The 23,513-nt window shown below is 45.0% G+C and overlaps 1 protein-coding gene across 9 annotated transcripts in view; it reads right to left on the minus strand.

Annotated features, from left to right (window-relative positions):
- Positions 1-4,948: 4,948 nt before the first annotated feature.
- Positions 4,949-23,513, minus strand: part of LOC8039281 (PDZ and LIM domain protein Zasp) — a 66,183-nt gene continuing 47,618 nt past the window's right edge. For 3 of the 9 annotated variants that reach the window (XM_042292230.1, XM_042292228.1, XM_042292231.1), the window contains 7 exons: positions 22,230-22,317; positions 19,180-19,260; positions 16,370-16,487; positions 13,849-14,035; positions 7,645-7,765; positions 6,705-6,820; positions 4,949-6,128 (listed from right to left, as the gene is read on the minus strand). In XM_042292230.1, the coding sequence (XP_042148164.1) occupies positions 6,051-6,128; positions 6,705-6,820; positions 7,645-7,765; positions 13,849-14,035; positions 16,370-16,487; positions 19,180-19,260; positions 22,230-22,317 (789 nt within the window). In that variant the 3' untranslated portion in view covers positions 4,949-6,050. Of the gene's footprint in view, positions 6,129-6,704; positions 6,821-7,644; positions 7,766-13,848; positions 14,036-16,369; positions 16,977-19,179; positions 19,261-22,229; positions 22,318-23,513 lie in introns of all 9 variants that reach the window. The other 6 variants (XM_042292227.1, XM_042292226.1, XM_040500125.2 and 3 more) reach the window with 2 other exon arrangements.

A 23,513-nucleotide genomic window follows, 5' to 3' on the forward strand; every position in this document is an offset into this window, starting at 1 on the left:
GCAAAGAGTAATGCGAATCAGAATTAAGTTGTCTGAATACTGACAGTTATAGCATATTTTGAGGATGGGAAGCGAAAGTTAATTTGTTGTTTTTAGGTAATTCATGTCTAATTATTGGTTTACAGTCGAAACCTGATGCATACCATGATCAACAACGTTATTAAAAAACAAAGTATTTCTTTAACTGTTTTTTTTACTCTTGGTGAACACTTCATATATAGAACAAAAGAGTGGCTTATAAAAAAAACTCGGGTAAGCAAATGCTTCGCCTTTAAACTGCTTAAAAACATTAATTTCTTAAAGGTTTCACCGAGATTACCCGACTTCATGAGAAGTTTTGCATAAAGATAAAGCCCGTTGAAGCCGAGTGCTGTCAAAAACAAACGTTTTTGCATATTTCAGTTGTCAATATTTTGCAGTGTCCATTTTACAAAAACGCATTAAGTCGTGGTATTTTTATTGTCTGCGAACGAGACAATTAACCTGACGGCAAATGCGGAATTGCTGTCGTTCTGGATGAGTAAAAAACATAATACTAAATATTGCAAGCAAAATAAACTCCTCAAAGACTGGGACAGACAAGAAGACGATACCGAGCGTTCTCTCTCTCTGAGGCTCTTATTCTTCTTTCACTGTACAAACTAGCCCAACATTTCATTTTTCCAATACCAAACATTCAGGAGCAGCCAAATGTCCTAAATATGAGGGTACAAGTGGTGAGGGGACGGTTGGGATATTCTTGAAGATGTCGCTGTAGTCACGGCGAAGTATTTCCGAAATTCCTGATCAATAAACCTAGAATCTATTTATTTTCCTTTGAGCCAAGTTAAAACTTTCGTAGACTTGAATGAGTAAGAAAAGAGTGTCAACAAAATAAGTGAAGGAGGCTATGAATAACCTATCATTTCATCGTTCCTTGTGCGTACAAGTCGCAGTCATTGCTAGAAACCTGTCGATTTCATATTTTGTTCTTCTACAACTTACTTATAGCGGTTGATTACAAACTGGCAGTGCGTTCGATACTAGGTATGCGGAGGTAAACAAAAACAAATAATGGCCGAACTTCCGAGGGAAGTATGTTACTTCCGGTTGGCTATAGGCTTTCCTCGTTTTTTTGATAACCCTCAGTGAGTAGCGCATGCTTCAAAAGTCTCACAGCCGAGAACTAACTGCGGTACCTCCCGAAATTTACTTGGTATACGGGATCGACATCAATTCCTGTTCTATTGTGTGAAAAGAAAGAGGAATTGTTTCTCGAGAAAATTACAAATCTGCCGAACGTGTTGTGGGCGCATCTTCAGGACTACCTATTCGACTTGCCTGGTCCGTAGACCTGAGAACGACTTACGAACGCGTTCAAATACTCCGTGAACGCCAAGACATCGGCGGTGGGCACCTACCTCCCCCAGGCTATGTCACCCTGGAGCGCGTCTCCAACTGGAGTGTTTAGCGTCCTATCCCGCCCATACATCAAAAGTGGTCCTGAAGTGGCAACAAATGACGTCACAGAAGCCGAAGTGTCATGCTGTCGTATGTCGCGATCCTGGCGCGGTTGGTCGTAGTCGGTTGGTCGTATGTCGCGATCCTGGCGCGGTTGGTCGTAACGAGAAGCTGCGAGCAGCAGAATCGAACGTGCGTGTCGCTGTGGTCACGGCGTCCCAACTTCTGACTGCCCAAGCTTCCGTGAACAGCCACACTAAAGAGCGACCTGCAGGAGAGCAGGCGCCTGCCACATACACCACAGCTGTTGGGACGCCGCCAGGATCGCGACCGGAGAGAGCGTGACATACGTATGACGTCATGAGGCGGACATTGAGGGACCAGTTTATGGGACGCGGTAAACACACCAGTCGGAGACGAGTTAGGCACCTTATACCCAGGCGCCGAAAGTACGCGTCGAGCTTCCCCAAAGGAGTTGCCGAGCCGGGTCTTGGTTTTCGCGTTTTAGCAGACAAGCTTCCAAAAGCTTTTAATTAGGCTGTCTGTAATTCACCTTTTTTGTGCGTGTGTGTCTGTGTGTTTTCACTTGCTGGCTTTGGTATTCAAGGTTTCTTTTTCAGATCACCGTGCACATTGAATTTGTGCGTACGTGCTGTAATGGCTCATTGTTGTACGAAAATGGTCGGTCGAAGCGCCGCGCGCCGCGGCGCCGGCACCTTATTCTCGCGTTGTGCCGTCTGTCGGCAGCACATCGAAGTAGGCTAGCAACGTCTGCCGATGCCGTCGTCCTGCGATCACCCGGGCTCGGAGGCGTCGGTAGCGTCCCTAGTCTCGAGATAATCGAAATAACTTCATTCGTGACATTTTGTTCGTGCCGGTACGCATCGGCATCTTAAAAGCACAACACTGGAGCATTTCTCATGGGATTACTCGCTAGTAGGGGTGTGCGAATGGTCGCCATTTTCGAATAACGAATCAAATATTACCCTGTTCGATTCGTTAATCGAATCGAATTATAATTCTAAAAAGTTCCGAATAGTCGTTACGGTGTCGCGCCGCGAGATTCCCTTCACAGGCGTCCCACAACTCGCCGGCACGCCTGCCATACGTGACCGCGAGATGGCAGTACGTACCCTATTCTCCTAGACAATGATTGTCATCACCGGCAGCAGCAGTGCCTCCCTATACGTGCGTTGCTGTTGCCTCCATTAGGGACAACTGTGTTTAGTATAACCCGTGTGTAGCGATTTGCCGAGAGATGAGACAGGCGACGTCGACCCGCTTCGCTGTCACTCGGTCAGTCGCGCGATGAGGGAAGCCGCATGAAAGTGTCGTGAGCAAGTGACCAAGGCGATGAGGACGTTTTCTAGAAATCCAAGCACCGAGCGACACGACGAGCGACAGTGACAAATCTCCGTCGCTCGCTGCTGAGTTTTGACCCTCGTCGCTGTCGCTCGTCTTGTCGCTCGCTAAATCGCTTACATGCGGATCAGCATTTAGGGACCGCTTTTGCACGAGACTGCCCGTGCACGCTTTCGGAAAGCGTGTAGTGAAGACATTTCAGAACTGGTTGCAACAATACCGCCGCTCTGTGTGAGCGAAGTAGAGGTGGTAGAAGCAGGAAGTCGTTCGAAGAGAAAGAGCAGTAGAATGTGGAAGTTTTTCGGCCGCTCCCATGCAACCAATTGAAGAAGCCACAACAGCTGCTTGTGTCCAGTCTTTTTCCATGGTTGTTCCAATTGTGCAGTGTGTGAAGATGTTGCTTTTTGAGGCCCCAATTGGAAAAAGACAATGTGTTTTCCCAGAATATTCTCAGATCATTGAAAACAGGGTTTCTGGACTTAAGCACACAGGCACATCACGTTCTTACCATCTTCCTTGATCCTCGATTCAAGAACAGCTGAGCTACAACAAGGAATAAAAAGAGAATGTAGAGTTCCTACTAAGTGCAATGCTTCAGGATGTACCAGGCCCAAGCGAACTGTGATTTTATGCTCAACATCCGCGCGAACCGTGATATCAAGTTTAGCATGCTGAAATTTTAGTAGCTTTTGTCTATATTTAAATATATATCGTTGAACTCTAGTTATTATTATCTAGTCGCGTTTAAAACATTTAAGGAACATTTTGGAAGAATAAAAATAAATTTATAATCTCTGCTCTTTTTTAATAGCTGTCTACTTACTATTCGAAAACTATTCGAGAATTATTCGATTCGTATTCGTATTCGATTCGGTTTCAAAAATCACTATTCGTGCAACCGTTCTCGCTAGGGAACCAAGAGTCGTCGCGCACACACCCAAACAACGTAAACATAGGAGAACCGGAAGTCTTTCTCTCCCCCTGTCATGGCGGCCGGAAGTGGCACAAACACCAGGTTTAAAAGATAGTTATGTCATGCACTTTACTTGGTTTCTTTTCCGGGTTTTTGTTGTAAATATTAAGAAAATATTTTTAATTACTTGAAAGCGACCCGTTGCGTATTTTTTTTTTTTTTTTTTTGTATACCTAGAGTTTGGAGATAGAGTTATAGAGTTCTGTCAAAATATTTCTTGCTTGTATATAGAAACATATTTTTACTCTTTTTTAAGCGCGACATATTCTAAATGTTTTCATTTTCGGATACGCTTTAAAATGTGTGTGACGTGTACAGGGCCCTTTAATGTTGCTAATTTTCATAGCTGTATATAGGTCTGTTTTCATACACAATAAGACCAATATCTCATTAGGTTACGAAATCGCGTCATGCTCAGTGTCAGGTTTACACTTACTTTTTTAGAGTACAGCTGTCAGGCGCCCGTTTCCGGCTTGAGCGGCGTCGCCGTCGTCGTCACCGCCTTTTGCATTATGGGACGTTTCCCATAATGACGTCACGAGGGCCACGATTGACGTCACACGGCGCCAAAATTTGGTCGAGAGTTTTTCTGCTAAATTTAGTGGTGAAATGGAGGGGAAATTTTCCCGCTAAATTTAGCGAAGAAATTTTTTTGAGAGCGTGAAAAAGTTTTTCGTAAATTTGTTCTACTAAAATTAGCGGGGAAATTTTCGTGTCAAAGGGAGCGGGAAATTTTTCCGCCATATTTAGCGGGAAAAACGTCTTTCCTTTTTTTTTTTTGTCATTTGTTTATTTTGTGTTGCTATTTGCCTGTGCTGTCTCGATAAGCTTCAATAATGTTTTAGAGATCGCCGGGAACGCAGAATCATGGGAACGTGTCAGAGTGAATCGATGTATGGAACGTCGGTATAAAAATATGTGAAATGACGAAAGTTACATTCTACAGAAAGTATATTTTGCAGCGTCCACCCGTCTATTTTTGCTGTCTATTTAGCTGCAAAGTTTTTTGACAGGGACGCACTAGAGGAACTTAATTTCGGTAGAAGGTTGAAGTATATTATTAAGTATTGGACGATCATAAAGTATGTGACTTGTGATCTTTTTACCGCCACTACCGATATGAGACATATCTTTTTAAGCCTCTGCTAAACTAAAAACTTTTAAACATTTTCCCACTTTTTTAGACATTTTATTTCGATTGTTTTTCATAATAACAATAACACAGCGAAATTCAAGAGTCGCCGAAGCATGGCACATCACGTAATCAGCAGCTCGGTAATATTGTGTCTACATCACTCCGAAAACAAAGAACAATAAGAGCAAGTTTATAGAGCACAATCTACGTCAAACAGCCAAACAAACATCAAACGAGGAAAAAAAACGACTAGATCTGCATCAATGATAAAAACCATCGAAAGGAAGCATCAAGAAAAACAAATATCAGTGAAACAGGAGGAGGATACATACATTTCCTACAGTTCAGCGCAGGTTAAGTATACTCAGAGACACAGTGGAAGAAGAGAGAGCTGTCTGAACGGTGCCGCCTCGCCACGGAGCAAATGTGGCTCGCTCGCATTTCAGACAAACGCCCTGAGATGGCGCAGCATGGAAGGGGCCGATGAGAGTCAATTAAAGAGTCGTCCTCAATCACGAACACCTTTACGAGGCCACGCAGTGCGCTACCGCGCCTGCGCAACGGTCCTAAACCGACAGTGTCTGAGCCGGCTTTTGCCTGAGCAGACGTTTGCGCCTTGGTTGTCTATTGTCTGAGTTTCGCCTCAGCAAAAGTGCGCTCAGGCCAAACCGGAGCAGACATTTGCCGCCTTGGGTGACTTTGTTTGGAGACGTCTCTTCTTCCACCGTGTTCACAGATATGTGGCTTTGAAATTGGCCTTCGCTATAGAAATTGACTGAGGAAGTTTACCATAGTTTGTTTTTTTTTCGCTTCTGTTCCCACGTACCACGATGAGATGGCGATTTTTGTTTAGTTGTAATGCCTGGAAAATGTCGGCAGGAAGAGCGAGCTTGCATGGCGATTAGCGAAAAGAGGACTCGGGGAGCAAAACCATTTTGCCGCTTACAAGTTAAAACATAGACTAGACGCGTTCCTCAACAGATGCTGCGGGCCGTACAAAGTCGAGTTTAAGGCCGTTGGCGGAAATATCGTAGCGTCATCCAGCGCAGAGAGCTAGGCCTTGTTGTTCCAGAACATCCCAAAAGGCTGCGGCGGGATCAGTCGGGGTCTCCCTTGAGAACTGTGACCAGGGCGACTCGCTCAGCGGGCGTGGGCCTTGCAGAAAGGGCGACCTCCTTTAGCGAAGAAGCTCTGACCTTCGAGATTCTTGTGGCAGATCTGCGGTATTCGAAAGACAAAGAGGAAAAACAAAATTAAGAATGATCCTAAATGTGCTGTAAGTGCCGACAGACCAAGGTTTGTTGCAAGATCGCAAATATGAGTGAATAGGAATTTTGTAAGAAATAACTTGATTTTTAATAAATAGTCTACAATCCCAGTACCGAAAGATCCGGGCGGCAACATTAAATATAAACTAAATCTTAGAAATGTCCCCCATCTCTGGAAGAGGATTTTATAAACAAATCTAAGGTTTATCTATTAAAAAAAAATATTGCACAAGTGTAAATGTCTAATTTACAGAGGCGTCTGCAGTTTAAAACTTAATCTTTTTTTTTTGCTCTTGCTTTAGTTAAACATTTTTAATTTATAAAACTAGACGAACCATACGAAGAAATAAGCACTGCAAAACTTTGACACACGGAAAGTCGTAAGTCGGCAGGTTCGCCGAGATAATGGGCTGGTTCACAAAACTGCTTTTTGTTCTCTTTAAATAGCTCATACGAGGTTCCTTCTTCTCAAGATACACCCGTGTGATACCGAAAAACTCCAAGGCAAGCGGTGAACAGAACTTACCGTGCACTTGAAACATTGCGAGTGATAGTTGTTGTTAAGGGCCTCAACCCAGCGGTCTCCAGCCTCGATGGGAAATCCACATCCCACGCATTTTGTGGTGAACAGTTCGTTCCAGTCTGAAAAAATGTATGTTACGTAATATTAAAATCTGATAACTTTTCGAGCACATGTTAAACGGATGGCATTGGTATATTTACTGCAACACACCAACGAAATAATAAAAAAACATTTTTCATAAGAGCGAAAGTTCATATTATTTAGAAAAAAAAGCATGCTTCGAATGCCGTATGTAACATTTTTATTTTGCAGTGATGCAGATTGATAGATGTGTAACAAGGATAGATCATTAATGTGACCGTTAGTTTCTTCCTGCTTTCGTTCTGCCAATAACGTTTTAGGTTACCGTCGATTGAACGGACCTGGGGATATTAAAATGAGCTAGGACATCAAAAAGAGCTCATTCTCAAGTCGCGTCTTGGCATGACCTTTGTCGTGAACTATAGCCACTCAACATTTGTGAGATAGCTTTCGTCGAATTGACTTAGTTGAGACTATACGCGGAAACATCCACTTATTTCTCGTGACGTTCATTGAAAGCTGAACCACCAGTGAAAACATTGCAGAATTCCTGAAAATCGGAATTCTGCATTGACATAAATAGACTAACTCTGTTGACCGATAAACATCAGCAACTTTGATAACCCGGCAACTTCAAGATGTGCCACAAAATCTCAGATGCTTCGTGATTTTATCTCGTGACAAAAGGACTAAAATTAAAATTACCCGTGTGCTTAACTATACTGATCGCGTAAACGGGCGTTCAGTGCTCAGAGTGAATCGGTGTGAGCAAATAGCTACCAAACACTGACAGGAGCGAAAATTGCCTGCAGGTGCATGGAAAAACATTTTCGCGCAATGTCCGAGTCATTGAGCCACATACCCTTTTCGCAATAAGGCATCCCGTCTTCGAGGTAAAAAGAGCTGTTGCCAAAGGCAGTCTTGCAGTAACTGCACACGAAACACTCCGGGTGCCATGTTTGTTCCAGGGCATTGAGGCAATCCTGAAACACGCAAAGTTATATTGAGAAGGCCGCGCCACGACTGAGTGGCTACCGGCAGTCATGCGGAACAACTTCAATAGCACTAACGTGACATCCTTCGAACAAGAACGAAAGCATACACCTCATTCTATGAGCCACCCGGGGCGATGAAAGTTCTTCATACCATCGCTTTAATCTCCCTTACAGATTTCGCGCTTGATAAAAGAGACAGTAACACAGTTCAGAGCTAACTCTCCTTCAATGCTGGAGGTTTTAGAAACGTAAGGACACTCATGCATTTATCTCTAGTTGAATGTCGTCTTGTTTTCTTGGACATCGATTCAGAACAATTTATTCAATATGAAACCGCGTATCTAATGAGAACAGTGTATTTAAATTGGAACCGTATATTTAATACTGTTTATTCAAACCGGCGCCACCGATTCCGTACTTTTCACTTTCATTCCATCGCAGAAAAACTCGGTATCTCATTCAGATTCAAAGCAGTGTAGCGTCAATATACGATTTCTGCTACATTAGATTCCCAGAATAATTTTAAAAATATCGTACCATCCCTCAACCTCTAGTTATTTTTACGTCGGATCCTAACAAAACGTTTAGCTCGAGATTCCTACTTCTGAGTTTCGGCAGACGAGAAAACATCATCCACGTGTATTTCCAAATACCCATGTGTCCAATCTTTGTTAACACCGGTTTTGTTTGTTATGTTTTGATGACTATGATAACGACAGTACAGAAATGCGGGAAAAAAGATGCGCGAGGAACGAAGGCACGAGAGAACGAGGAGGAATTTGGAGCTGACCAACTAGCAGCGGTGGACGGCCACGGCTGCTGCTTGAATCCCGGCCCGTCCACGTCACGGTGCCAAGTCGCGGACTCCCGACAAGCCTGGCGGCCACGTATGGCACAGCCCGTCATCGGTCCGAGAACTCAAGACGCTATCCCAGAGATATACCTTCTACTACATTGGAGAAGCTACTATCGACACTTAGATCAGAGTAAAATTTTTGACCATGTTTCTTTTTCTTTCTTTTTCTTGCTGTAAATATATTTCCATCTTTTTTTCTCAAAACTCGTTGGCTGGCCTGTTCTTTTTTTTTCCTCTAGAGAACGCTGAGAATTTGGCGAGCTAACCAGGATCCCTTGTTCACTGGTCTGACCTCGTTTGCCTGGGAGACAGTGCGTGCGGCCATCACCAGTTTTGAGATTATGAAAGTTGACAGGTTGCTGGCGATCGGAAAAGATCTCGGATGTGCGGGGGATGAACTGAAGACCAGGGTTGAGCGGGAGACAAACCTTCAAGGGGAAGAAAGGGCGCAGGCGCTCGAGGCGGCGCAGAGAGAAGCATGAAGCACGAGAAGGGACGTGTCGGACGGAATGCGCCAGACTTGAGAAAGAGCGCGAAGTTCTAGAGCGGAGAATCGCGGCTCAGGAAAGAGGGCATCGCGAGGTACGAGGCGAAGAAAGAGGCGGTTCGACTGGGCCAATTCTTCGGTCCAGTACACGCAAACTTATCCGCACTATAATGAGGCGCGTGGCGATCTTGACGCCGATTTACAGAGGTTTGAGCGTACGGCTGTGGTCTCGGAATGCCCACAGGTCACGTGGGCAACCACTTTAACCTCGTGCCTAACGGCAGAAGTCCTCACTGCGGTCGGTCGCATAAACCCTGCGGATGCCATGGATTATTCTAAGATGAAACTGACTTTTCTCCAGAGGTCTCGATATATCAAAGAAGGTTGTAAGGTGAGATTCTGCGAGGCGAGGCTCGGTAATGGCGTGATAGGGGGACAGTTTGCCGCCAAACTAGCTGGATATTTCGATAGGTATTTGGAAGTCGGTAAAATTGAGAAGACCTTCGAGGTGCTTCAAGACAGGGTGCTGATGATGAAGAAGATCACGATCGTCTTTCTAGCAAGCTGACAGTGTTTCTAAAAGAAAGAGTTTGCTCGACCCTATACGATCTGTCGGGAAAGGTCGACCTCTTCCTTGAGGCCCATATTTCTCAGAGCTCCGCAACAATAAAAAAAGAAGAGTCCACGGCATAAATAATTCTTAGAACAGTATCTAAGACGATTAATGAGAACACGAGGAAGTCATCCCGATGCTTCGTGTGCACCAACATGGGAGCTGAGCGCTGCCAGAGCAGTAACCAATACCCTAGGCCGCTATCATGAAAGCATTGCGGGAGGTTTGTACATAAAGCCGAGAATTGTTGCATGCGGTTGGGTGGTAAACCCCAAGTTTTCTGTATATGGAAGGCTGGTGTTGAAGGGCTGGAGAAAACGCACGAAACCTATGTGACATTAAGGGATGGGCATCAGATACCAGTTGTAAATGCAGCTGTAGAAAGGCCGCTAAAGTTTGCGATTGATAGGATGCCTGTGGTCCAAGGCCGCAAATGTGAAAAGAAGATTAACTACGACAACTGTAGCAATATTGTAGTCGTGAGTAAGAACTCGGTTCCAGTCGTGAGCTATACGAACAGCTTCGATCTAGTATTTTTGTTGAATCGAACTCTAAGATTTCTATCGAGGGTGGAAATTTTTCTCAACACCAACTTTTTCGCGGGAAAGGTTCTCGTGAGGTGCACTGAGAATCCGCTGTACGACCTAGTGTCGGGCAACATCCCACAGGTGCGAAAGGCACACCAGCCGCACCCAGCCTGGAAATTTGGCCAACAGATGAGCGCCGATGTGCGGTCGCGGAGAGAGCGATATAATAATCGCCAGAACAAAAATAAAAAAGGAGAGACGATAGAGAAACTGGTTGTCACTAAAGCACCAGAATACATCACGAGCATTTGGGACGTGGTTTCGATTATGCCGCTCGCAAGATCTATCGTGGCACAAAGAAGGGCGAAGGATGAAGACAAGGAACAACCAACGCCGAAGGTTCTGCAAGTTCCATATCTCGGCGCCACAGTTGAGAACCTTTCGAGAGAAAAGAAGAAAGACGAGTCCCTGAGGGATTGTTTTAAGAAGGTTTGGAAAGGGGAAAGAAAGCACAGATGCTGAAACAAGATAGTAGATGGTGACTAGCAAAAACATCCTTTATCGGAGCTGCGTGTTTACCAACGGGAGAAGTTCAGAGCAGTTAGTTCTGCCAACTAATTACAAGTCAACACGCTCGCTCCTGCGACGCTTACCAACAAAGGGTGCATAGGGCAGAGTAAGCAAAGATTCCTTCTTCGAAGCGTCTACTGCATGACATTCGGGTGTCGGTTGACATCATCAGCCCGCGGCAGACGAGGTTCTGACCTTAATAACATTTGAGACTTTTTTTTGAATCCGGCGATATGCGCGAACAGTAACGTAATGCGATGGAGCTTGGCGCGACGAGACCAGGATTTTCACGTGCAAAATACGTAGACAAGACGATAATGTTGGAGCCGACTACATGAGCGGTCAGTTTGTCGAAGACGCTTTGGAGCCATAATTTTACAAGACTGGTGAAACCGTTCCAAGCGACGCGGAGATATATTTATGTGTGCTTATTACTTTACTTTCTTGTGTCGTTACGGTACCTAAGAAAAAGAGTATATATTCCTAGGCGCTGCATATTTGTTAACCACACTGAGGATTTGCCAGCAGAGCTGATAAGCGCAATCCGTCCTCATGATAGGGACAAGATTTCAAAACAGAGTTTGCACAAGAAAGGCATGGGTGTGGCAGTCTCGCCCTTGAGTTATTTTTTTTTATAATTATTTTGTGAGGTTTGTGACTTTCACTTTCATTTACAATGTTTTCTGCTATATATACAGACGCGCCTCTGTGTCAGCGAACACGTGTTTGTGTACGGGTGTCCATCGCGACAACGACAGTGAATCGACCACGTCGTCATACTGAAGAACCTTCATTGAATGAAGTTCTTGAAGTGAGGGGGTAATGTCATGTTTTGATGAGAATGATAACGCCAAAATATAAAAGAACGAGGAAAAATTCGGAGCTGACAAACAAGCCCCGACAGACGGCCATGACTGCTACTTGAATCCTGGCCCGTCCACGTCACGGTGCCAAGGCGCTGACTCCTGACAAGCCCATCCGCGGCGCACGGTACAGCCGGGCATCGATCCGAGGCCCCAAGGCGCTGTCCCGGAGATTTTCCCTTCTAATACTTTGAAGGAACCATTGGCGAAGCTCGATGAGAGGACGGTTTTGGCCATGTTTCTTTTCTGTGCCTGCAACACTGAATTAACTTTTTTTTTTCTTTTGATTGTTAATTTCTTTCGCTTTTATTTGTTTTTCTCCGTACATTTTCACTGTAATTTTTCAAAACTGGTTGGTTGGCCTATTCTCTCCCTTTCCTGGCGAGCAGTGACAGTGTTATAAGGCTGGGTTTCATGAGAAAAAGGACACGCTTGGCTGACACACAGGTCACGTAATATCATGACGTCACGTGGAAACGTGACATCTATAGGAGTCAGCTCCGAGATATGAAATAATTTTTCTTCTTTTTCTAAGCTCGCTGCGCGAGCTTCCTGAGGCGCGAGAATAAAAGCCGGTGGAGTGAGGCGGATTCCCCTCCCTCACTCCACCGGTACCATCCTCTGCGACATGAGCATGGGACATCCTCGACCTTTCGTCCCATTGACACTTCGTCGGCAGGTCTTCGACCACATCCACAACATCAGCCACCCGGGCATCCGAGCCACGCAGCGACTGGTGACAGCTCCCTATGTGTGGCCTACAATGAACGTGGATGTACGAGGTTGGGCCAGAAGCTGCCTTCAATGTCAGCGCTCTAAGGTGAGCCGACACACTGTCACACCTTTGAGACCATTCCGTGCCCCCTCGGCACGGTTCGACCATGTTCACCTCGATCTTGTGGGCCCCCTGCCGTCATGCCGAGGCTTCACGTACATCTTGACTTGCGTCGACCGCTACACCAGGTGGCCCGAAGCCACTCCCCTGGTCGACATCACTGCCGAGACAGTCGCCAAGAACTTTATCGACATCTGGATATCCCGCTTCGGATGTCCATCCACCGTCACTACGGACCGGGGACGGCAATTCGAATGCTCGCTGTTTGCTGCTTTAGCCCAGCTCCTCGGCACGCACCACGTGCACACTACCTCATACCACCCGTCAGCCAATGGCATGGTGGAGAGGTTACACCGACAGCTCAAGGCCGCAATCACAGCACGAGATGGACGTCTCAACTGGGTTGACCATCTCCCATACGTCCTTCTCGGCATTCGATCCGCCTTCAAAGAAGACCTGGAATGCACCTCGGCTGAATTGGTTTATGGATCGCCGCTCCGACTCCCTGGAGAATTTTTCGATATCACCAAGTGCACTCCAACAATTCCACACCAAGTGTACCTAGACGACTTGAGGCACTTCATGCAAGAACTTAAGCCCACACAACCTCGGATGCCCCATTCTCAGAAGATCTTCGTAAGTCAAGAATTGAAAACTGCCACCCACGCATTCGTCCGAAAGGAAGTCAAGAAGAAAAGTCTCACGCCACCTTACGAGGGACCCTTTAAGATACTCGAGCGCACCGAAAAGACCATGACTCTTGACATTCACGGACATCGAGAAATCGTCGCCATGGACCGAATCAAACCCGCATTTCAGGACTCAAATTCTCATCTTTCATACTCGGAGCAACTTGTAAAACCCCAGGAAACCAAGAAACCAAGAACTGTTTCATGGGCCACATAACTCACAAAACCCTTCTTCTTCTTGCTGCCACCATTGGATCAACTACAATTTTATTTGTATTTCCGTGCTCCATGCTGCCAGGGGGGAGCCCTATAGGAGTCAGCTCCGAGATATGAAATAATTTTTCTTCTTTTTCTAAGCTCGCTGCGCGAGCTTCCTGAGGCGCGAGAATAAAAGCGAACAGTTCGAGCCAGAACACCGTGGAGCTCGGACGTCTTTTCCACAACATCACATGACACCCGAACTTAGCGCCATGAAGGGACGTGACATCCGACAAACACAAGGATGTGCCTAGCTCGTTCGCAACACGTTATATGCGTCTCCGTATTTACCACATACAATCGAGACGTAATTTGCTTGTATACACATCTAAGCCCGCAGTGACGTTGCAGCGTCAGGTATGCATGTACGCACCCCCTTGATGCGGTGGCCGCACTTTCTGCACACGGGCGCCATGTAGGACTCGTAGCAGTGCTCGCAATACAGCTTGGACTGCTCCTCGACGAAGCCGATGTCCTGGAGAGACCTCCGGCAGCTGGCGTTGGCGCACAGGAAGTGATCTGGGCACCAGTTCTTGCCCATGGCCGTCACGAAGGGGCCCCTACGGCGGCAAAGCACACGTTAGCCGGCGCGAACTACGCATATTAAGGCTGATTCAGACATCTTTGATTGAATGGGATCGACTGCGTTAAGGGTTTTCCAAACAGGACGCAGGAAATGCCGTGCATGACAAAAAAAAAGCGCTTTTCTTTTTTCTTTTTTTTGTAGCGTTGAGGTTTTGGTTAGCGCGTATGTTTTCAATCGGGACATTAGCCACACAAACAGCTCGGCTTTCCTCCTCGTATTCTCACTGTTGTCTCTTCCCTTTCCTTGTTTTCGGGAGATTGGGCAGTGACAACAACAGCCGATGTCTTGGCGAAAGTCAGCAGAGCGTGTGAGTAGCTGTCCGGGCGCACCTGGTGATCACACTCCAGGCCTTTTTCCAAGGGCGCTAGCAGGCAATTACTTTGCTTCAGGATAAAAAAAAAAAAAAATTAAAATGAGGGTTAGAATTGGAAGAAAATCTCCACTTCCGGTAAAGCAAATACCGTGCACGGCGTCTGCTGTGTCCAACATCCCTTTGCGATGCGGGACACTCAATGACGTCATTTCGAATTCTAAGTGTATTTCGACTGACCGAAAGGATAATTTTTGTGATGCATAAAGGTGATAGTTTAGCAATTGGGAGCTGCTTAATATTCCTTAGGAGTTTTACTGCAACTGAGCTGCCCACAGCGTTGGTCTATTGGCTAAAATAAAAATACTTTTAATTCGCTAACCATGCGCTAAACGAATAACAAACGTTGCACATCGACACCCCGGATGCCCTGTTGTCTTTGTATTTATTATATTTCGGGGGTGTACGACAAGAAAAATAAGAAGACTTGGCTTGCGTTTTTCTTGTTCTTGCTAAAAAAAAAATGCAATTGCATCAAAAATATAAAATTTCCCTGCACCCAACAACTGCACGGTAAGACGATCAAAATGAATTCAATTTAGTTCTTTAAAATAAGAAGTACATGGTTCAAAAATGCCACAGCAACTTCGAAGTAATTTGACCAAAAGTATAAACTAGAATAATCCCCTTCGCAATCTCAAACATAATAGCTTAGCTTCTTCGATATTTCGAACTATTCTTTAGCTCGTACTTGCGCTGGCCCGTCCTGAAAATCAATCTTCTTCTACGGTGTCGAAATTTAATACGGTAACATCTGTATTATATTACAACACTGGGCAGTCATAAAGTACTAAGGCACGCCGGAGGTTTCTTGCACGGCAGCCTTGCTTCACGGCATAATGCTTTGGATTGCACGAACATTGCTTCACTGCAGTGCTCAGATGCAACGCAAAGAAAGACCCTTCGGCTTCGCCGCGTTGCTGGCGGCTGTTGAAGCGAACACATTCTATAGGGCTTAGATTTTGTTTTCTCTTTTCCGCTTGCTCACTCAACTTTTGTTATTCAATGCTGATGGGACTGGATCTTTCTCCTAGTACTGCGGCAATGTACAATGGGCATTCAATGTGTCTACATTTGCGAATGATCACTGTATTGTTGTTGTTGTTTTGTTTTTGCTGAAAGGAACGTTGGGCACATCCTCAGCAAACTTGAAGCACGGCGAGAACGAAGAATTTGGGATTGCCTAAAATATAAGATTCACAAAATGATTAACATAAGATTATAAACACGAACAGTGAGTTAACATCTTTTAGCAACTATTTTTAATAAGGAGTTTGGGTAATGACAACTACACTGATTTCTCGTTAACAGGTACTAGTCAGAATATCGTTATGTTAAAACAATTTCTTCTCAGACGAAGTGTGTACTCAGTTTAGTTTGTTGCAACAAGTTCTTGCAGAAGAGGTAAATTGTTCTTCACTCAGATAACCACTACCGCTAATTAATCAGTTCCCACATAAGATTAGCTATCTTAGAGATGCGTTATTTAAATTTTTTTGTAAGATAGAATAAACAGCTGCACGTAAATAGAGTTCCCGTGGGTCCTTCTAAAAGACGAGGATGACAATATCATGTCCATGTGATGGTGCCAAGACTCTCGAGATTTTTATTTCCGCCCTTTGGTTTTGGGCATGTATTCGCATATTTACATACGAAGCCTTGGATGAAGAGCCTCATTTATATTTGTATTTATCCAAAAATTTTGCGGCACGGCTTCTAGTAATAAAATGATTAAAAGACTAAGTCTACAGCCAGTCAGAGTTGGCCCGGATGTGCTGTGGGAGGAATGAAGGAGTTTGATCTGCCCGCAAGCGATACCTGATTGATACTTGAATCTCTGAAACTTGATTAAGCACCGTGCCTAACTCAAAAGTTGCTGAATGAACAAATGTGAATTCAGCCGCACAGCCGTGTGTACAAAGGTTGCCTCGCCCGTACCGTATGGGAGAGCCGCAGTTGGAGCAGATGGGTATCTTTCCTCCGATGGCCACCTGCTGCGAGAGCATCCCCCGTCCTCTCTTCGGGGCCGGCCTGGATCCGACTCCCTGGGACAGACCTGAAGTGCCAGTGGCAAACGGGGCTGAGCCGCCGCTCGCCATGCCGTTGGCAGCCCAGGGCCCACCGCCGCCGGGCTTAGGCCTGGCCGCCACCTGCGGCCCGGCCCGAACCGCGGACGACGGCTTGGGCGCCGTCGGCGGAGGCACCTTGGCCGACGCCGACAACGGCGGGATCGGACTGCCCGCCGACGACGACACGAAGGACGAAGGCCGCGACGAAGCGGGACTCATGACGGGGGAGTACGACATGGGGGCGGCGGGAGGGGGAAAGTAAGGCGGAGCAGCGGCGGGTTGGAACGAGGTCGGGGTCTGAGCCCCGAACTTGGGCACTCCGGCAACCGGAGGCGGCGGGACGACCCGCTGGGTGCCTGGTGGTGGCCGGTACGTCGGGACGCTCGGAGTCGAGTTGGACTCGAGCGGGGCGCTTCCGCCCCCGACGGGGATGGGACCGCCGGTCTTGGCCGGAGGCCACGTGAATTTGGCACCTCCTGAGACGGACGACCGGACCGACCGGGAGGGGGCGGGGTGGTTCGACGCCAGGACCGGAAGCGGGCATCGGGGGGCAGAAGGAAGGAGGAGAGAGGGAGAGGAAAGAGAGAGAGGCGGAAGCGAGATGAGCGATAGAAGCGGGCAGGAAAGACCTCGAAAGCGAACAGATTGTCACTAAATTGAGCCTCTGGCGCGAGGCTCAACTACTTCCTCGTACACGGCTGCCGCGGTGGTGTGCGCTAGAGAGCGCTAGTATACGGCGGCGATGTTAAGAATGTCGTTCCTTCCGCGCTGCACGGGGGGTCTGTTTACGGTGAGATAAGTTCTGAGATGGTTGCTGCTGTCTGTCTCGAGGGATTAAGTGTAGTGCACCTGTACGACCGAGTTGATTTGGCCCGCCGATAACCTGCCGGTAGGATTGTACACCCTCAGCCACTTCGTGCTTGGCATTTGCGGTGTCGGAGAGGTCGAAGCAGGGTCCGATAGCCTCTTCTGGACTTGGTTAACCTCCTCTGTTGAACGCTTTAAGACCATAAAGCGGCCGGGTTTTGAGAGCGGTGTTTTTTGTTGCAAGTGAGTCATGCACAAATAAGTAATAACATTAGTTCTTCTTTCCTTTCTATCTTTTCTTTAACTGACAGGGCAGCGAGGACAACAGATACGAGATCACGACTTTGAATGTGCTTGGCGGAACAAGCATTCGCCTCAAAAAGACACGTTCCACCTTACGATGGACCGCAGCGGACGCTGAGAGCCATCCCAGTCAATTAAGCGCTGGGAATATATCACGTGACAGCGCGCCCCGGTCGTCGCTACGGCCCTCTTCAATGACAAGGGACACGCACGCGTCATTGAATTGACTCTGGTGGCTTATAGCGTCCACTGCCGCCCTTCGTAAGAGGTAATAAAGTATACTGTCGAGAGCTGTAATGACGAAGTCAACGGGAATCGGAAATCACTTCGCTATATCCGTTCTTTCGTTATAACCGACTTTCGTTATAACGAAGTGCAAAAGGGAATGGGAAATCGTCATTGCTTCGCTGTAGCCGCTATTTCGTTAGAGCGAACTTCGTTATAACCGGTCTCGACAGTAGCTAGCTTACGCTCGATGCCTTCACCGCAATGTCAGCCTAAAGTCTAGCTCCAACGTATGCGTTTCAGCGTGACCCCTTGCGTTCTACTGCAATGCTTTGGGCGGACCTCGGTTGCCATAGCAGCCACCTCGTCGTCAGCAGTCGTAAGCGTTCGTGACGCAATGGATCTCACTGAAACGCAAATTTCTGAACCAACCTTAAAGCTTATTGGAGTAGAGCTGCGGATCACAAGCAAGCGGGTGCGAGTAAGCAGAGAAGTTGGGGGCATGCGAAAATTTCACACAGTCGAAACATGCCGACATCAAGGCATTGAACACGCAGTTATGGGGATCAGGGTGAAGAGGAAATGTAAGAACAGGCATCAAACGAATAAAAAGTAAAAATGGAATCGTAGCGCTCGGTGCTCTAATATAAACGAGTGTCACTTAATGATTTTTTTTTTCACATTTCAACCTTCGTGCATAATTTAAAACTGAATTTAGACAAAAGATGGAAATAAATTTATGGCAGCTTCAAAGGCTTGCACAAGAAAGAAAAGACGCAGCGTATTGCGCCACCCATTTACATATCCAATCTTCAATTCTCTTATTTAGTCAGCGCTTGTGCGTGTTTCAAAAACACGTGGTACGAGTTTAATAAATATGCTAAACACTGAAATGCATTACCGCGGGCGATTATATTCCTAGCTTTTGCTGTAGGCATTACCAGAGAGATATGCGCCTGAGAAATCTAACCAGCTCACCTCATGATGTTACAGAAAGAACAACATTTACTGTGCCTCAAATATTTTATAATAAAAAGTCGCTTCATCAACTGTGTGAATTATGCTATGCGTGAATTTTATTTCTTTTCTGACACTCAGTCCCAAAATAAAAAAATTTTAAGAAGCCAGAGTAGGCAGACGAGCTGGTTAGAAAACAACGTAATTTCAAGCCTGAGTCAATAGGGTGAACATTATGATACGTGTCAATTTATTTACGACTGAGAAAAGACACGTACATTTCTTCACAATCAGAAAGGTTGGATTTACTTTTTTATGATAATAGAATATTAGGCAATGTTTCCTTTTACCAGGCTTATGTCGCTGAAGAATTAAAGTTATACTAACAGTCCAGGATGTCCTCAGGGTCGGGGTCCTTGTATCCATTTCCATGGCCGTTCGTGTACGGAAGCACGTACTCTGTATATGCTGCACACGCACACACAGACACACACACATTCCACACTTCATGCCATTACTCAAGCAAAATCCGCTTCTGGTGTTATCATCAGAAATCATGCGGTTACCTTTGAAAAAATGAAAAAAAAACAGACGCAGTTCGCTGTTGTGTACATTAATATCTTAAATCCTGTCACAGTAGAATCAGTCGTTTCTAATTGTGTCTTTTGTTTTCAAGTTAGGTTACTCTGAATAAAAGAGACACCGATTTCTTTTCGGGTAATTTTAAAATGTTAGTAGTTTTGTTTGGCCTTTTATTCCCCTTGCCAAACATACTTCGCATCTTCAGTTGTGCCTTTTGTACTGCGTTGCTGTAAATTTTAATTATTGACGCCTCAGCTTTCAGCTTCATCAGCACAACAACATGAATACCATCTGAGGCCAACAGCCATTATCTGTTCTGTCATGAATTTATTTGAAAAAAGTTGTTTTTCTTTTTTTAATAACACCTTGCAAGCATCGAAGAAGAAGAATGAGTTACAGGAGCGTCAATTACTAGAACTAATTGCATTTACCCTGTGAACTGTAGCGGTGCTGCGTTTTAAAACATTATGATCACTTCTTAATTGATGGTGTGGAGATAAAGCAAGACAAGGACTAGGGACTTTTCATAAGTCGCTCCACAACAAGTTTTTTCGCGTCTAGTTTTCTACAGAGCGCGTAAATTGTCAATAGCTCGAACTAGAGATAAAGCGTAATGTGACATCGTTCATGCTGCGTATGAGATAGGAAAACAAAATGACATGCTCATCGCCAGATTGCAGACTTCCTTTATAGTTCGAAACGTGTTTTCAGTCTTTGTTATTCGTTAACCTCTCTCCTTGTAGATTGTAAAAAATAGTGCTCCAAGGTCTTCCGCGAAAAAGTAAGCGACTTATCATTTTCTTTAGCCCATAAATATAGCAGCAAACACTGCTAACACTTTAATTGATGAGACGTGAAAACTACGAGAGCTCCGAAAAATGATATACAAAGACCTGATAATGTCAAGGCTTTTCCTCTTAGCATGAATGTTTACATCCTGAAACTCCACCGACTCCAGTTTGCGCCTAGCTGAAGAGACGCAAGCAAAGCATGTATAACATGACACTCATTGCTTCTTGACAGCTTGTTTCTCTGTCATTTCGCATTGGTTACCTGGACATTTACAAAATAGGCACACTGCACCCTCCAACATTTCAATTGCTGCTAATAACAAAATAGTTTATCAGTGTCTGTTTTAGCGTTAAAAAATACTTCTGTGGTTTTATTGATTACTGTTTGTTTTTGTTTTTAAAGAAAACATTGTGTTAACTATATAGCGCAACTGTGAACAGAACGGTGACTTGGTTGGGCCCCCACATAACGTTATTAAAACATACGCTAGAGGTTGAACTGGCGCTAGTGTGCGGTTTCAGATTGAATAAAGCGGCAACCCAGTCTGAAATCGACTTCCGGTGATGCATTTCTTTTAAAAAAAGGTGAGTGCAATTTCTCCCTGCGCTTGATTATAACAGCAAATATCACAAATAATTTGTTCGTACTAGATAGCTTGAAGCATTTCTCAGTCACGCAGATGAAAATATTGGTCGGTTACGTCGTTTCTCTTTCAAATTCATGGCAATGAAAAAGGTTATAAAATGGCTTCGTGTATATATTTATGTGCACTGTCCGACATTGTTAGCGCGAGCACGGCATCGGCTCTTTTCTGAAGGAGAGTTTACGTGCCAAAGCAATGAAGAGCATCTAAAAAACCAAGAGAGACGTCAAGAACTACGCACAAACACTGGGTCAGTACCTAGCTATGCGTGGAAAGGATCAAAATAAAGGCAAGTAACGCGTTCGATTTGCAATAAATAACATTCGTTTTATTCACTCCGCGTCTCTCATGTATATGATATCAAAAGTAAGTTAGTTCTAGTGTTCAAAACCCATATCTGTATGCTCGGAGACTTCTAAAATGAAAAAGGAAAAAAAAGCTAGGAAACTTTTACCGCCCAATAAATTTAGCACAATCTTAAAACAACAAACAGCTTTTATATCGCGCTTACTTTTACTGTTTTACGCGTTTTAACCGCTCGTAAATGGTGGTCATCTTAGTGGCATAAAAATATCTCAAATAATAAATAAGAGCGTCATCGGAATGTCGGCGATCCTTAAACAAGTCTTACGCTCTTTTCGGTTGTCATTCTTGCTTAGATTCGCCGCTTGTTTGTACACACCTGCCGTGGAACATAGGACTGCAATCGGAATACTGGGAAGATAAACATCGGCCACTGATTGAAAAAAAAAATGTAACTGAATAAATTTTCCTATTATGATGTTAATAAAGTGGCTATTCTTTATGACTAATATAACAAAGGTAATTCCTGTCCTTCTCCGGCGAAGAGGCAAAATGCACGCGCGTTTTCACGAATGCACAGGAGCACCCCAAAAGTGGACTGGCTGCTGCCGCTTCAATTTGAAACCTCAAGTCCCATAGACACGTGGGCCGGTTGAACCTTTAGCGTACGTTATAATAGCTCAATGGTTCCCGAGTTTCGTCTTGTCATTGTGTCTATTACGCAAGCCCTACCACAACTAAAAGAAAATTCGAATAAAGAACGTTTCATAACTTTTCCTTTTTTTTCCAAGCTTCAAGGTATTCGTATTAGTTAACCTCTACATGCAGCACAGAAAACTTCATACCACACGCCAAAAAAGTCGTTATGTGTGCCTTGTGCATTTTTTTTGTACCTTTTTTTTTCAGGGAGGGGGGAAGGGGGGGACGGGGGACTTTAGGCAACTGTATGTTAAATAGCCCAGCCTCTCGTTTTGTTACCCAATGTGAATTTACGAAATTACACCGGCCCATGCTCACTTTTCTCTATCTGTAAGCTACTCTAACCAACTTTCTCACAAACTCCTATTCGCTCAGTATACATATATCCTTGTGCTCAGATGACGATGTGGACGCTCACCTGGCACTTGACGGTGGGCGTCAGCCGGGGGTGCAGTCACGGGGTGGAGGGGGATGAGGCCTCCGTAAGCTGGGGGCGTCTTACGACCCTGCAAAGATAAAACCATGGAGAGCGTCAAGTGTAAAAACGCGATTCACCTGTTTTATATTTGGTTTTTATTAAGATTGTTGTAGCAACAGCAACGCTACAAAAAAATAGCACAAAGGCGGAGTATGTAGGCCAGCTGGTGAATTTTTAGGTCCAGGGCCTAAGACTAAAAGAAAAGAAAAAAAACATGGGCCAAACATTTGATCTGTGTTTCATGGAATTTCATTATTACAAAAATATTTTGTGTAATTTTGGGACGTAATGTCACCACTTCCGTCAATAGAATCGAACGGGTATAGGCTTCTCTGCACGGCGCTTGAATGTTATTTTATTATATTGAAGAGGTCTAGAGATAATGGCGAAAAAAGCCGCAGTTTATTTCTCTGTTCAAAAGTTAAACTTCCCATAAAATGCTCGGCCCTTCCGGTGTCGTGCTGAATGTTTCATTGAGCATGGCATGGCTTTGCTGGAAACATAGAACGGCCCCATCCTTCACTATTTTTCCTCAAAAAGGAACGTCCGCACATGCGCTAGCTTCGATAATGCGGACGCGGGCATGCATTTCTAGGTGGGGATTCTCAAAACCAGCCATCTTTATGCAGAGTTTTTTTGTTTTTTTTCGACCCTCATGAACGCGCACCAATCATTTTTTTATTTATTTATTGCATAAAATTAGTGATGCAAGGGGGAAAATGTTTGCGTTTTGGGGACGGCATCATGACCAGGCTCAGCCAATTTCCAGTGAAATAAAGTGATTTCACACAGCATTGAGGAGGCAACTTTATGTGGCACACCTTCGGTATGCAACATGGGGTTGCCTCCTCAGTGATAATCCTGGAAACAATCTAACACAGTTCGACATTATGAAATATTGTCCATTCTTTACAACCTTGCGGCTCACTCCTTGACGCACTTGAGGCCCGCTGCAAGGCACTTCTACCTGTTCAGTCTAAAATTTGTTGAGCAAGCTCATTTTGCATTCCCCTTGACATCAAACAAAACGTTGAAAACTAGCTCGAAGAGTGCAAAAATACCTTCTGAACAATTTTTTTTTTTTTATACATATTAGTGGTACTGAACGAAGCAATTAAATAAAGTGGAGCTGAGCTTGAAACTCAGTTTATTATGTACCGCCGCAAAAATTTTAAAATTTCATTATACGTTGGAATTGCAAAAAGTAACGTTTGTGATCTTATC

Source organism: Ixodes scapularis, unplaced genomic scaffold (assembly GCF_016920785.2).
Source record: "Ixodes scapularis isolate PalLabHiFi unplaced genomic scaffold, ASM1692078v2 PGA_scaffold3__209_contigs__length_174095766, whole genome shotgun sequence".
NCBI classification, from domain to species: Eukaryota; Metazoa; Arthropoda; class Arachnida; order Ixodida; family Ixodidae; genus Ixodes; species Ixodes scapularis.